The sequence below is a fragment of the Acomys russatus genome, chromosome 6, assembly GCF_903995435.1.
Source record: "Acomys russatus chromosome 6, mAcoRus1.1, whole genome shotgun sequence".
In the NCBI taxonomy this organism is placed as follows: domain Eukaryota; kingdom Metazoa; phylum Chordata; class Mammalia; order Rodentia; family Muridae; genus Acomys; species Acomys russatus.
In genome coordinates, this window is record NC_067142.1 from 51208647 (window position 1) to 51225357 (window position 16711).

Sequence of the window (16711 nt, forward strand, 5' to 3'; positions counted from 1 at the left end):
ACACCAATGCGTTTATACTTAACCGTGGACTATATTTACAACACAGACACAGTTACAATGTCTACCCAAAGGAGGAGACGTATTTTATCCACAGAGTGGAAACACAAATACCCACTTTAATTCCTGTTCTGTTTTCAGAGTCTATAGAATGAAGTCTTTTTTGTTTGTTTGTTTATTTGTTGTTGTTGTTTTAACAGGGTTTCTCTGTGTAGCCTTGGCTGTTCTGGACCAGGCTGGCCTTGAATTCACAGCGATCCACCGGCCTCTGCTTCCCGAGTGTTGGGATTAAAGGCGGGCACCACCACTGCCCAGCAGAATGAAGTCTTTTATTATACCCTCTACTTTGCAAGCACAATGCTGCCTTCCCACTCCACCACTCACACATTCATTCACATGGATTAAATGGCACAGCATTGGGAGTGGTCTACGGAGAGTGCACTCTGCCACAGTTTCTCTCCCTAAATCACCTTAAATGAATATAAATTCAAGAAGAAATGCCCCAAACCAAACGTCCTTGGCATCACCAAGCTTTTTTCACTCCCTCTGCCTTATCCTGTCTTGGCTGGCAGCATAGCTAAATTCTTGCCCCATAGATAAATTCTGCTATTTCCTGACTAAACTTCCACCTATGGGGGAAAAAGAAGTCTTTCAGGGAAAGAAATCTAACACCAAAACTTTGCACCTGGAATAATGTCAATGCTCAATAAATATCTGTTCAGGGAACTAGTGATGTATCACAGCAGGAAAAAAGAAAGGGCTACATACGAGAAAAATTCGCCTAATGAACCAATGGATAATGCATCAATTACTAACGCATTCTTGTTTGGAGCCTCCCTGAATGTATAGAAGTCAGAAGAGACCGTTAACTTTCATATGCAGCCTTTTGCCCATCTCTTCCCCTGAATCAACCTCTTTATCCTAAAAATAAAGACTAAAATAACAAGCAAAATCCCGCATCTGAACTGCATCTCTGCCATCATACAACTGGAACAGAAATAGTCTTCTGAGAAAGAAGATGCTGCATGGAGCAGTTACTGTAGTGCTCGCCCTGTGTGGAGCTAGAAATGAACAAAAATGCCAGGGAGGAGGTGGAGACCTGCCAGGGAAGCAGCTCCAGCTCTGCTTGAGAGGAAGAATTTCAGAAGCAGTGGAAGCGAAGGACTCACAGACCTCCCCACCAGCAACAATGAGGACACTGAGTTCCTAGGCCCCTGCCCGCATCTCCTCACTTAGCGTCAGTTTCCCATCTCCAAAATTACAAGCCCGGTGCCTCCTCCCTCCACCCAGCCTTTCTGCAACCCCCTGGCTTTGGCCCACCCACGGCTAAAAGGGTGAGTAAAAGACAAGTCTATAAAACCCCATGAGGCTTCCCGACGTGATTCGCTATATAAATACCCTGGGCTATCACACTATTACTGCAGGGATTTGAGTCGGGCTGGGGGGCCCCTGGGGCTGCATAAGCAACACCTCCCCCACATTCTCAGCACCAGAGAGACAGGGCTCCCAGGGGAAAATTGTGCTTTCCTCGATCTTTAGCTGCTAGGGAAACTCATATGTTAGGGCAGCCTTCTTACAGAAACCCTCTAAAAATACCTATCGATGTATATTTAGCTCCAGATACCATCCTCCTACAAACAGGCTTTGGGCTAAACCACTCTGTGTGTGCCACTGGCTGGAAGCTGGGGCTGCAGGATGGCTGGTCCCACTCTTCTGCAGCATTCCCCTGCCCACGTTTTCTTTTGTCTTCCCTCTCTCTTCTCGGTTATACACAATTCCCTGCGAGCTGGAGCTGGAGGTGCCATAGCTTCCCTTAGAGGTGATCGCAGGGTGGAAAGGATTGTTTAAAGACTTCTGCAGCATCCAGAACAGAGTTAGAAGCAAGATTCCACCCCCAGTTTAAAGTCTTCAGGGCTCCCTTGCTGCTCTCGGATTCAAGAACAAATGCTCCTGCATGGACCAGGCTGGCTCCTGTTAACCTCTCCAGAAGTGGCTCTCATACTCCACTCACCAAGGTCCTAGGGATGCCCTTCTGTCTGTCTCCTCTTATTTCCCCACTCCCAAATATTTGCACACAGCATTTTTCCCCCCAGCAAAGCCCTTCTTCCTTGTCCAGCCTTATATGCCCCCTTCCTTTGTGCGCCTCAGGACATTAAGCATTATTTCCTTGAAGAAGCTCTCCTTGGGACCCAAGAGCCTGACATGTAGTCTCACTGCCTTGGTGAGGGACACTTGACCTAGCACAGTGCTCAAGACTGCGAGTGCTCAGTGACAGCTGCCTGAGCCTCGTGGCGAATACCTTAGCAGAGGCAAAAAGTTTAGACACACCCATGAATACAGTGTTTTCACTCCCTGTCCACTCAAATAGGTCATTGCCCCACTGCACAGCCTATCATCATGATAGCAGAGTGTGTACTGAACTAACTGGCATTTTCAATGGGACAATAGACTATCTAAGCATCCAAGGGCAGCTTTGAACTCGAGGGTAGCTCTGTAATACCATCAAGACCGTAATGCATCTGAAAATACAGATCCCCTACATGTAAGAGGAACAGTATACATCCCACCACCGGGCCTGAACCAGTGGTGTACAGAGGAAACAGAGAAGCTTGAACCTCTTGAGCTGCAGAAGAAGAGCTGGCAGCATCTCTGAGCTCAGAGGGTATCATGGCTTAGAGGAGGAAGGCAGATGGGCTGGGTTCAAATTCTGCTTATCATATAGAACTGCCTCCCTTATCTGCAGGAGGTCTGGTCCAGGACCTCCAGGAGGCATGGAGAACCACAGCTAGTATACAGCTCCACACACCATGACTTTCCCTACTTGCCTATGATAACATTTACTTTATAGTCTAGACACAGTAAGAGATGAACAGAATTAACTAATAATTATAATACAAGTTAGAACAACATACTATAGGGAAAAAATTGCCAATATTATTACATTCACAATTTGGCCATTATGAAGTAAAAGTAAGGGGACATTGGAGCACACGTTTTTCAATGCCTTGAAAGGAGGCTCTGATGACAGAGGGCTTTTGTCTTATGGTAGGTATATACACACAGCATTGACATGCTGGACAAAGAGATGGTTCATGTCTCAGGTCGGGTAGTGAGGGATAGCCAGAGATCCTACCATGCTACTCAGAAGAGGATGCTATTCAATACTTATGAAGTGTCCACTTAATATTTTCAGGCTGTGGTTGACCACAGATAACTGAAACTGTAGGACGCTAAACTGTGGAGAAGAGGGGGTACTGCAGCATTCGTTTGAATATAATCACATTATTACATTTTTCTGTGCCTTAACTTATTCATCCCTGACATGGGCCTGGGGAATAATTAAACCTAATAATTCTTATCCGTGGTACGACTTTTATGAATTAGGAATATTATCTGTGAAATGTAGATTTTTGGACCATGGTTTGCTAAGTGCCAAGTGTTACAGGTCAAATGATGTAATGCCAAGTGCTGTTTTCTCCCTGCACCCCTATTCCAGCTACTTGTAAAAGCCTTGATTCCACTTGTACAACTCAAGAAAAACTTCCCAAGGGGATATCACTGAGAGCCCAATATTTCTTATTAGCCTGAAGTACATACTCTCAGATTCTATTTCCCTAACAGAGTAAGCTGGACAGATGGAGCTGTCCACACAGATCCCAGTGAGAGAAAGGGAAGGTGTGGGGACAGTCTCTCACTACCCCAGACCCAGACTTGCCCCAACACTCTCCCTGTATCCTATAGAGGATATGAGATTTTGGGAGTTATGAGAATTTATTGAGCAGTAACTATATACCAGACACTGGGCATACATAGGTAAACAAAGGTCAAAAAAGCACAGGTGTCTCCCCATTTACTTGCTCTTACCAACAGTTAAGAGGTACATTTTTGTCATCTCCTATTATTCCCCATATATTTGGATTCAATAACTTCCTAGTAAGATTAATATATAATAGTGATTTTAAGTAATATAGAATATTCCAAGTGGCTTGACAAAAATTTAAACATAAAGCCTCCTGAATCAGTATCAATTCAAGAGAGAGCCCAAGCTCTAGCAGATAGAAGTTTGTTTCAGCAGAGATGAGAATACATTGGTTTGGATGTTTCTCTGTCAACAATATTTGTCTTGCTAATAAACAGGTGAATGAATGCATGACTGAATGAATGAATGAATGAATGACCAAACAAACCAATTCATGAAGAAGTCAACTGGACCTTTTGATCTATTCTTACACACCAAACATTGCACTAAGAGCTGACATTCCTTCTTTACCATAGAGCAGGCCACTGTTCTGTAAGCCCACAGACTAAAGTCTCAGGAGGACACAAGAGTGCTTGCCTTCTTCAAACCACACTTGCACCCTCCACTTTGAAGTGGAAACGCCTGTATGATGCTGTGCTTCCCTGCTGCGCTCCATCCATTGTTTCTAGGGGATTTACAACTACAGGGCCTTGGGGTAGCAAAGGTGGCTGATGGTATAAAACCAAAAAAAATGTTGAAGAAAGGGCTTAGAGGCAGAATATACAGCCTCTGGCTCAGTAGTTTTAGGCCTTCCTAATAATACAGTTCTTCATGTTGTAGTGACCTCCCAACCATAAAAATCATTTTGTTGCTATTTCATAGCTGTAGTTTTGTAACTCTTATGACTTGTAATGCAAACAAATGATTTGATACGCAACCCATGAGAAAGTCATTTGACTCTCAAAGGGCTCATGGCCCACACGTTGAGAACCACTGTCCTAGATAGTGTCTACTGTTTAGACATGTGCCCTCCACGAACCTTTATATCATCATCTGGAAAATGAGGACAACAAGATCCCCACTGTTATCTAAAGACCCTCTGCAAATGCTCCTGTTGAAATGTAAGTAGCTCTGTGACATAGCAAGAGTGGTGCCTTTTTTTTTTAGATGATTTGGTCATGTGGTCACCTCCCTATAACATAACTCAAGACTGCTGCTATAACCAGAAATGGGCTACATACGACAGGAGCAGACTCCTGATAAAAGGATGCATTTGGTTAGTTTCTCTCTCTTCTTCATCATATATGCCATTGGCTCTGTAAGGACATGACAAAAAGGGCTTCATTGGATGTCAGGGCCCGACTTTAGACTTTTCAGACACCAGAATTGCAGGATATAAATCTTTTTGTTTAAAAACATTGGCCAGTGTCTGATGCGCTCTAGTTGCAGAAAATGGACTCAGATAACCCCTTGTATGGTTATATAAGGATTGTATGAAATAATTAACATAAAAAGACTCTAAACCATCTTCAACTTACATGTCTAAGAATATGAAAGGTTAGGAGAGGCAGACAGAATGTGGTGGCTCCAGTCCCCCCAAATACTTGTCTCTTAGCAGCAGGCTGATGATGACAAGCTTCATGCTGAACCAGCTGTCTGACATCACAGCATCCACCATCCCTCCCGCCCCCTCCCTACTGGTCCCCACCCACCACCAGAACTGAGAACTGAGATGTTGTGCAGCCCCAACCCTGACACACCATGTCATGTTCCAACACTGTCATTCCCCAGTGCACAGGAGTAGAATGTGAGGTGACACCTGAAGACAAGGTGGGAAGGACATGCTGTCAGCAAGGATAACTCTGGATGCAGGTGTCGAGAAGGAAAAAAAAAAGGAAGATTATACATCCAGGAGATGGGGTGCATATAGTAGGCTTAAAAATATCAACCCTGCATCAGGGGCACACGGTTTAAACATCAGAATCTGCCACCAGAGAGCAGGTGATAGTGAGCAAATGTTGCAACTTCTCTGGGTACCAGATAATTCATCCCTGAAGTCTGTTCTAACCACCTTACTAGTTGATACTGCAACATATTTAACTGAATTTAAGGCCTTAGAAACACAAAACGTCTGGTAGCTTAATGCACAACTACAAAGAGAAGAAAACGCCATTGAGTTCTGCCATGCCAGTATTCAAAGACAAGGACTGACTTCAGAGGTGGGCTGCCTCCTAGCAGCAAAGCAAGACATGTAGATGAATTTACAATTGTAGACCATGCAATGGCCCATTCCATTCTAGAGGCTCAGAACCCCATCCCTCAGCAGTCAAGAGCTCAGTGAATTTGTTGCCTGGAAAACACGTGCATGTAAACTAAAAAGAGCTCCTGCATGTTGAGCTGAAGGTAGGGTGGGATCAGGAGCAAAGTCTTGTTGGTTCAACTAGAAAGTACCAGCTTTAGAGTTAGTCACCTGTAGAGCCATCAATGTCTGAGGAGCCACCGAGAAAGCTGGGCAGAGAGCTCAGGTAGGACAGTTGACTTGGCCAAGCTGTACACTCTCTGGGCATGCAGGTGAGGAATACAGGGCTCCCTGTCTCTAGCAGCAAAGTTGCCTTGCTGATTTCAGCCCTATAAACAGCTCTTAATAAGGCTCGTGTCAGTATCTCCCTTGTCTGGTCAAGTGGAAAGGGTACTATACCTCCCCACACCCATCACAGTGCCCACTTCCCACACCAGAACCACCAGATTCCCCTGCGAAGTACAGTTGTCTTGTGGTCTCTAGAGGAGACTGGTTCTGAGACTCTGTGGACACGTAACTGCACACGCGCTCCCATATCTTATATAAGGCGTCTTGTTATTAGCATGTAATACATGTACACCCTTCCTCCTGGATGTTTTAAATCATCTCTATGTTACCTACAAGACCATGCAGCATAAACACTATATAAATATTAGTTATTCTACACTGCGTAGGGAATGGTGATAAGGACAAAAAGTCTTTGCCAGTTCACTACGGTTGCATTTTCCCCAAATATTTCCTATCCACGCCTGACTAGATCGGCTCAGAAGGCAAAGATACAGAGAACTGACTGCATGTCAACCTGTCAGAATGTCTAGTAAAATGTGGCATCCTAAAGATGCATGTTAGAGCCTCTTTAATAATTATTTATCACAGCAACCACCAGAAAGCAATCTAAGTGTCGAATAACAAGCAGAAACAAGAAACAAGCCGTGCACATCCTCTTAACAAAGTGCTGATCATTTACCACGAAATTCCAGTAAACTATGGAATGATGGGTGATAAGCTCAACACACATTGAGGCAGTAAAATTACAGACATCTGATAGAAAGCTTTCTTAGCTTTAAAGGGCTGGGAGAAGATGCCATAAAAACCAAAAATTGCTCTTAAAATCAGAAATTGCTTTTAATCAGTGAACACGGTTTCTTCTCCCCTTTTGATTTTTTCCTGTATTTTTTTTAAAAAATCAATATATGACAGTTTAAAATAAAAATGAGTGGCTTAGACAGGAAACTTCAAATGTTTCAGTGTATGTAACACTGAGCAGGACCAATTACACACACACACACACACATACACACACACACACAAATAAACGTGCTGTTGCTAGGAACTGTGTGGCAGTCCATGATCCATGCTCAGCTGAGTATAAAGGACAAGGAAGCTGCTTTTGCCATGGTATCAAAGACTGCAGACTCACAGCTGAGAAAGAGGGGTAATGCCCAGCCCTTCCCACCCCAAAGTAACAGCCTAGACAAAAGGCCATCAAAGAATTTTCTGTGAAAATATATTTTTGTGGTACTATATATGTATATATATATTACGTCATATTTAAAATGTAGCATTAGAATTAAAAAAAAAATCATCTACAGAAAATCCTTCTGAAAGGATGCAGATATTTTTTAAACATGAGCCTTCAACCCTATTTATCCATCACCTATACTGAGGCTGGTTGCTTGTAAGATATATTGCAACCCATTATATCTTCAACTGTTTCTCTTTCGCCCAATCACAATTGGCCTAAAAGCTAAAACATGTGATCACGGTGTCTATATCACAAGACAATGAGTGGACACACGGCTCCCAAGCTCACCTTTTCAGTCTTCACCCTTACCCAACTACTCCCTACAAATTTCCTTTTTCTTCATGCTTGTTTATCATACTGGTGGCTACATAGTCTCTCTCTTCAGTGGCCTGTGTCTTTGCTTGTCCTCACCAGTGAGCCAGGCAGCTAAGTAAGGAAATTTCCACGCCACACTCTTGATGTCACACCTATACAAGTTTATTCTGCTCCCCTGCAAGCACCAAAAGCCAACGGACTTAAAGACTCACAGGCCACCAAAACGCTGTGACGTATTCTCATTCCTCCCAATGCCAAAGCCCATCACATCTGCGGCCAAGGCTGTTGGATCTACCCATCATCCTTATACTATGTTCATACCCAAAGGAATGATGTTGCAAATATTCATCTGTATGGGTCACCATCCTATATGTGCCTATGACACTGGCTCACTTCCAATATACTATAGTAATTTCTAAAGAATGACTTATGAAATATATTCATGGGATTCAATTCTATGCCATTAATAAATCATTTAAGTCTGTTCTCGGTGTGTTGATCTTAATTTTTAGTTCAGAAAACCATAATTGGCATCTTCTCCAATACCTCCCAAAGAAACTACACCTGCTGAATCATTTGTTTGATCTCTTGGGATGACCCCTCCCCTAGACCAGCACAAGCTGCTTGCTTCAGTTAAAAGGCTCCTCCTTGGAAACCTGGGTATCCGGCAATCTATCAAGTATAAAGTGGGAAGCCAGGGACGCCTGAGGGTCCCATGCCTCTGCTTAGTGCTACATGTGCCCAACTCTTCCAAAGATGGGTTCTTTATGGTCCAGCTACATGAAGACTCTTAGCCTGGATCTTTTCTTTGGCTTCTACTCCATATTCTGATCTCTGTCCACACTGTGTTCCTTGTACCTGCTACCCCATGTCACCATGGACCTCCCAACACACACACACACACACACACACACACACACACACACACACACTCACACACACACACACACAAGGAGAGCAAGGAGGAAGGAGACTCACCCACTGAGAACCACGATGAAGTCCATGACATTCCAGCCATTGCGGAGGTATGAACCCTTATGGAAGATGAACCCTAGAGCCACGATTTTGATCCCGGCTTCAAAGCAAAAGATCCCAATGAAGTATGGTTCTGTCTTCTCCTGTGAGGATGAAGAATAGGGGAACAGTAACAGGATTAATCTTTATCAGACACAGGCAGGCACACCACGACGACCAGCCTTGTATATGGGTACAGCTAAGGTTACTGAAGGATGAAGAAGACATGACGCTGCATGCATACCCAGAGCAGGGGAAAGGGCTGTAGAAATGGGCAGATGTGTCCACCTAGGGACTGGATGTTTTTCTCCTGAAAGTCCCTGATGGCACAGCATTGCCCAGGAGGAGTTTGTTTCCCCATTCTTGGGTCTCTACACCATCTGTAAACTTCAGAGTTTTCATGCCTGGGTCATTAGTCTGGCCACTTCCCCATGTGTTTGGACTTAAAATGATTTTGTACACTCTCTTCTGGAGGAATATTTGACATGTGCATCATCCCCTTAGGAGAGTAAGGAGATCGGCATTTAGCAAGTTCATAACCAGTAACGCACTCAGCTGTCAGCATCCTCTCTCCTTTTCCTTCTCACTTCAACAGTCCCTTAGGAAAGAGGAGTGAAGCAAATGGCCCTCATGCATGCCCTTCCTTCTTGTCTGGCTGTCACATGATGTACACACAGGTATTTGCAATGCCCTCTTCCTCATGAGTCCCAGGAAGGTTTATTGCTAACTTGTCCCTCAGCAAAGAATAAAGTCTTCACAGGGATGCATGAGAAAGGAAGTTTGGGAAGGGAGGTTGAGTCACGGGGACCAGGAGGAGATAGGGAGAAGAAAGCAGGCACATACCAGCCGTCGGGACATCGGGGTCTTGTCATCCTCAGGAAGATGCTGCTCCAGGGCTAGGACAATGCAGTTCGCAATGATGGTGGCCAGGATCATGTACTCAAATGGCGTGCAAAAGAGGAGTTAAGGATCCAGTTCATGTAAGACAGGCTACAGCCTCCAAAATGGCCACATACATAAACTCACAAACTTCTTCCTGCTGGTCCTTGCAGTGTGAACGATTTACACTCGCACGCAGGTGGTTCTTAGCACAAGGAGCCATTATCACTTGGGACTGGCCTATGAAAAGGACATACTTTCTTCAAGAAAAGGAAGCAGGGAGGAAATAATAGAGTTGGAATATGTCAGATGCCCCAGATAGTGAGTGAAATAAAACATAAATCCAGGAACTAAATAGGGCTTCAAATAGATGGAGAAGAAAGAAGAGAGGTAAACCCTGTAGGTAGCAGGATCCTGTCCTGCTCTTCCAACCTTTCAGGTGCCTGGGCAGAAAACCCACCTTCGGCATCAATAAAGACCCAGCTGAGGCTGTCTTCTGCCCTTCCAGAATCGCATCTAGAGTCACCCTTCTCTCTGGAACCTCTGATCAATTTGGGAGAAAGAAGAATCCCTGAAAAGGAAAATATTCAGCCATGCTGTGTGAGCCCCCTTTGTTTTCATATCTGAAACAGAACTCATGTTCTGGGAGCAGGAGAAGCTCTAGGACTCACCTTATTTTCTCCTAAGCTTCTTCATTTAGAGGCATCAGAAAGGCATAGAATGGGTTGGAATCTACCATGGCAGAATCCAGCCTCTAGAAACCATAATGTGAATCCAATGAGTAAATATACAAGCTTTTTCCTGCTGTTTTTCTAATGACAGGTGAGGTGTTCTCTGTGGCTTTGTGGGGGGGGGGGAAATGACTCAAAGCAGGCATCCTGATTCCTGCAGAAAGGCTTTGCTGCAAGCTCAGGGGAGACGGGCGGGGGGGGGGGGGCATGGCTAGAAAAAAGCAAACAGTGGATCCCTCCCAGGGCCCAGTCATTCTGCACATTGGGATTTCATTCTGTAATTACTGTTATGACAAACACGAGCCAGATGTGTCACTAGCCTTGCTGTTCAACCTATTCTCTGGCAAATTCCACGACTCACATTGGGGGAGAAATGTAGTATGCCTGACAAAGAGAGGAGAGCAGAGACCATTCTCCTGTCACACCACAGAGCAGGGCTGCCAGTGTAGGACACGGGTCCTAAACCCCTCTTTGCTAGTACAGAAGACCAGATCACAAAGAGGTCCCCAATGCCTCTCTTCCAATGCCCACTGTAATATTGTGTCAGTGTCATCAGATAAGCATTCAGGGATCTCTGGGGAGGGGCAGAGACCAGAGCATTCTTCAGGCAGAGGTCACCTGTGCACAGAGACGTTAGTGGCCCACCGGTAGCTCTGATCCTGGGGCTAGCACAGGAGAGTGGAGAGAAGGCGATTCTTCCAGTCCACCACATTTGGTAGTACCATCTCTTCCCCAGCGTTCCCATGTGTCCCTGAGTCACAGGCACTCTCCCACAGCTGGCAGTCCTTCCTTCCCACACATCTCCACTCCTCATATACCATCCCCAACCCAGAAATCCTCTGCTTCCTCATGCTCAGCCACCCGATCTGGAAAATGGATGCACCTCATTGGACCTCTAAACAGACTCCTGCCCCAGATTCTACTATGCTTCTTGAAGCCCTCCCAGCCAGAGGGGAATCACTACATGGAAACCCATCGGTACTACTAGGCATGCTTTCTGCTTCAAACTCTGATAGCTAAGGGCAACCTCTGAGAGCAGAACATGCTTCAGGCACACCAACATGTCTTAGGACCAGTCCCCATCCAACATACACCCTGGCAAGGCCACCAGAGCACAAGGACCAGAAGGGGTGCACTTCTGTCATATAGCTGGCTCTAACCTAGAGCTTTGCACATGGGATGACAAAAGACTGACCCATGGCCCACTATCCCACAAAAGTCTGGAACAGGCCAAGCAATCCTGGGCCTGGTTCTCGTGCCTGAAATTCCAAGATGAATCTGATGCCAGTGAGAATAAGACAAAAGTGGTGGTTGAGGAATTTCTGACCTTGCCTAGGAAACTGGTCCAGAAAGGAAACTGACAGCGCGCCAACACGGCATTGATGAATGGCTGCAGAATCTGAGGGCATCTGGGTGCTGTTTCTATTATGTAGGTCACAAAATACTAGTGCTACAGAAACTTGCAATCAAATAAATGAGGGAAGCCTGGGTTAAGTAAAGTTAAGTAGGTTCCTTCCCAGCAGGACTGCTTGGAGCCTTTAATGCTACCGTACACAGTGCGTAACCACACACATGGTGGGGTAGGGAGCAGGACGCAGCATACTCCAGACTTGCATCACCATGCAGTCCTTTGTTCAGAGTATCTTCCTAGGGATTGGTACCCACAGGAACATCATTAGGAGCCCTAATATATATATATATATAAAGAGCAGGTCTCATTGCCCATCACAAGTTGAGGAAGGGCCGGTTATCTCTGAGTTGAGTGACATTGCCTCTTCAATGTAACACACACACACACACACACACACACACACACACACACACACACACACACATCAATTCTATTAATAAAGTTGTTCACAAAAACACTAGGTCTACCTGGTTACTGCCCATGGTTAGAAGTATCCTATGCAAGCTCAGAAACCCCCTCACCACTTGCATGGACTCAGGACTCTGAGGGGTAAGTGAGAGAAAGGCTAGGCAACAGAAAATGTCACAGAGGCAAACAGGAAGACATACAGGGGTGGGGACAGTGTCCCAGCCTCTGTCCCAGCCCTTTTCTCTAGCTTCTGTTCTACTTCCTTTTCTGAAGAAAATATTAAGAACAGACAGTGACATCCATTGATGTCTACCATTAATTGCAAGCGGCCTTTTTTCCTCTTTTCTAGTCATGAGCTAAAACTTCCCCTGGTGGCATTTTTCCCTATGCCTCATTTTTCTTTGCATTGCATACTCCCCCCCTGGCCCCCCCCCCGCTTTGGTATCTTCTATTTCTCTCCTCCAAAAAACTATACCTTGAAAGCAGGTGCTTCGTTTAACTCTACACAGGCAGTGCTTAGCAGAGATTCTGGTACATAGGAGGAGCTTAATCAATTTTAAATGCAGGAGGAAGCACAAGCCAGCCCTCCGCTCCCTCTGCTCAGTACAGGCTCCTATACGCGCCCATCTTTTCACTCACCAGCAGACGTCAAGCCCAATAGCATAGGCCCTGTTCCATCACCAAGGGAAGACTGTAGATAAGAGCCCACAGCTTCAACTTACGTGCCTCACAGGCAATGCAAAAGATATGCCGTGAAGAGGTCAAAGGGAGCGACATGTCACCACGGCTGCAAAGACCAGCACCCTTCCTGGCAGCCACAGTCAGTCAGTGACAGGATGAAAGTCTATCTGTGCAGACTTCTCATTCTGCCTTGGAATTCAGTGGCCCCCATTACGGTCTGGGCCCAGCATGAAGCATTATCTGTAGAATGCCCATCACAGAGTAGAGACTGTGTTCTAAGGGCCAGGACACATGCAGCCAATGAAGCAGAAAGGTCTGGGAAACTGAGGCCAGAGACTTTGCCTATCCCTGCTGATCAATACTGTGCTTGGAAATAGTGGGTATCTAATGACTGATATTTAATTAATAGGTGACTAATCAATACATAGGTAGTACAGGGACACCATAATGTGGTACCATTATAAAAAGACATCGCACATTCTCTCTATACAACATTCCCATCGGAACTTTTGTACTGTATACTGTGGGCATACATTATTAAAAAAGAAAAAGAAGAGAAGCAAGCATGTACAGACATTCTCTTTAGGGAGAGAGAGAGACAGAGAGAGAGAGAGAGAGAGAGAGAGAGAGAGAGAGAGAGAGAGAGAGGTGGAGGAGGGTCCCACTTTATTGGAAGGATAATCAGTTTTCTCTGAGTACTAGGGTTATTTTCATTTTTTCCTTTACTCCTTTATCCATCATCTGACTGTTATAATGAGCATGTATTAACTTATAATCATAAAATCAATTCATGCTATGTGTATTCTGGGGGAGGAAAAATCAAACCAATACCAAAAATCCACATCAGCTTGAATATAAGGAAGATGACGATCAGAGAAGGCCGTGCAAGATCCCTGAAAGATCAAATATGGGCGAACAAAGGCCCAGACTGAGCCAAAGAAGAAAAGGACCACAAAGGAGCTTCAAACCTGCAAGGAAGCATCCATCTCACTGTCTGCTCGCTAGGGGCCTCACTTCATAAACTTCCCTGGCACCCCTCCCAAACAGCCCTTCGCTCCTCACTCACTCTGAGCCGTTAATGAGGGCCGGTGTCTCCACAGCTCTCCCTTCTCCTTCCCTGTCTAGAAGCCTCAAGACAATCATTAGGGAAATGATAAAAATAGGCTTGCTTATTGATTTATCCCTTTTACCCAATGCTCCTTCCTTCAACCAGTTGACTTGTTTCCCTAGCAACACAGCTAATTTGAGCAGCGTGGCTCGGCCTGCACACCTGCCATTTGTTTAGTTCCTTCTTTAGCAGAGAAAGCTGGGGCAAGACAGAGGGTGGACCTGGTACTGCTGTGGTGCCGGCTTTGCTTGCCAACGGAGCCCCAGGAACCTGGGTTGAGGTGGAGCCCTGCACTGCTCTGGAAGCATGGCTGACTGACTCAAGCCAGCCTCTCGGCTTCCCAGCTGGAGGCACAGGCTTGGCAAAGACTTAGGCTGCAGACAGCCAATGTAGGGAGTAGTGGGAAAGTATGCACCCAGGTGTTCTGAGACCACTCTGCTCTCAGCTGTCCCCTCTCGGAGCCTTTGTCACCATGCATAAGGCAAATGAATATGATCTGAGGGCCACCAGGGACAGGCAGGTTGACAGAACACTGTGTTCTCTTCAAGTTCCAGACCTAACGGAAAAAAAAAATTGCTTCTGTGGGGGAAAAAAAAAAAAATGTGGCCACTTTGGCACTTGCTAGAACTCTGGAGCCTCGCTACAATTGCTCCCTGTCTCTCAGGAGATAGTTCTCAACCTCCACTAGCCATCCCTAGCACTAGCCACAGACCCAAGACAATGGCCTGCAATAGGGTCTAAATCCTGTTTTCCCTTCAGGCTCCTTGTTTAGGGATGTGTGATTTAAAGAGACGTAAAAGTCTCAGACAATGGTTTCCATGTCTTTGCATATGCCTACCACTCCTCAGGAGGACATAAATATGGCAATATGATTATTGATTCAAAGGGAAAGAGCCTATCTATTCTGTGATTCTGTCAGAAGCTTGGTTCAGAAGAGACACTATAAATACAAAATGTAAAAGACAGTTCTTCAAAGTTTCTATATGACCCAAAAAAAAAAAAAAAAAACTCAAGATCTTGCCTTGGACCTAGAGAGCAATGGAGACAAAAAAACAAACAAACAAACAAAAAAACAAAAAAACAAAAAAACAAAAAAAAACAAACAAACAAAAACAACTTGTCAATGAGAAACAAGAGTTAGGGCTCTCATTGCAAAGTTGCCCAACGCAGTGCTCCAAGTAGGGAAGGCCACCACCATCCACTTCTGTAGAAGATACTAGAAAGACAAGAGGACCAGCACCTAAAATGATACATGAGCACCAAAGCCCCTAAACAAATCACAGTTGCTTTCATTACCCTACTAAATCCAGTCTTAAGTGTCTGCTGTGGCTCAAGGCTTTGAGGAAAGCATCTGTTTATGGTCCCAGCCTCCAGGAGGGACCTAGCTGGCTGCAGCTATGATCTGACCCTGAAGACATCTACCCCAGTAAAGAATTTAAAAGAAAATTATAGTAATGGGCCTCCGGGAAGAAAGTAAAGACATTTGGCCCAAGACCTCCTGGGAATATGGAGAGCTCTTTCAAACACCAAATCCCCGGAGGAGGATTTATGAAGCTGATGTCTCTGATGCAATCTCTCCTGGTGGTTAGAAGGGACATTCATCACACCAAAGGCCGGAGCTAAGGACAGGAGGGGTTGAACCACCACCACAGATGTCCGACTCCAGCTCTTACAGACCCTGCTGGAGCCACAGTGAGGTCATGCAAGTGAGATCACATCCACTCTGCCTGAGGTGGTGGAGAAAGATGCATCTGTCCTGCAGAGATGAGTAACAATGAAGGGGCAGGACCTGTGCTTAAACCACAGACACAGCCGTCACGGTGGCCAGCACGTAGACAGATTGTGTTTTTACCTGGTGTGATCCTCCGCAACCCTTCCGAAGCCAAATGCCCCCACAGGACTCTCTACTGCCTAATGCGTCTTCATATGCCATGAGGGCAAGCTTACAGCCCTTCAGTCTGAGAGGGTAATTCGCACTTGGTAGAGCAGGCCTAGGGTCAGCTGCCTTCATGAGGGAGGCGGGCATTTCACCACTTTCTCTCCTGATCACAATGGAAGGCGTAGGTGGGGCAAGTGGGAGAGAAAACGATGGAACTTCAACAAGGCTTTCTAATGCCTCGAAGCTAGCTGCCCATATCTGTCAGATGAGAGGGCCTAGGGTAAGAGGTCAATCCTGGTGTGAGAGGTCAAGTGCAGAAGCTCTGTCTGAACATCTGAACATTCATTCCTCTGCCCTGCCTGGCCAGATGGAACAGCCCAAAGCAAGTGTGAACAAAAGTTTCCTGGGAAGAAACTGTGCCTTACTCTGAGCCGTTTGTAAGGCCGATCAACTAACTAGAACGTCAGTGATCGTGGGGAGGTAGGAATGTTGCAAGTCTACAGCCTAAGTATAATTTATCCTGGGTTTGTTTTCAGTCCTGTGACTAACAGATTTAAAAACAAAACAACAAACAAACAACTTTTAGAATGGATTGAATAAGCAGGGCACTGACTTCCACCAACCCCCAAAGCTGTAAATGTCATCTGATTGTATAATGTATCATCAACATATGGACCGCCCTCACATATGGACCGCCCTCACATATGGACTACCCTCACTTATGG

General features: G+C 45.4%; 1 protein-coding gene across 10 annotated transcripts in view; it reads right to left on the bottom strand.

Moving 5' to 3' along the window:
- The window catches only part of Cacna1e (calcium voltage-gated channel subunit alpha1 E), a 455810-nt gene that overhangs the window by 266472 nt on the left and 172627 nt on the right, over positions 1–16711 (bottom strand). For all 10 annotated transcript variants that reach the window (XM_051147601.1, XM_051147606.1, XM_051147600.1 and 7 more), the window contains 2 exons: positions 9733–9838; positions 8854–8993 (listed from right to left, as the gene is read on the bottom strand). In XM_051147601.1, coding sequence (XP_051003558.1) covers positions 8854–8993; positions 9733–9838 — 246 coding nt within the window. The remainder of the gene's footprint in view (positions 1–8853; positions 8994–9732; positions 9839–16711) is intronic.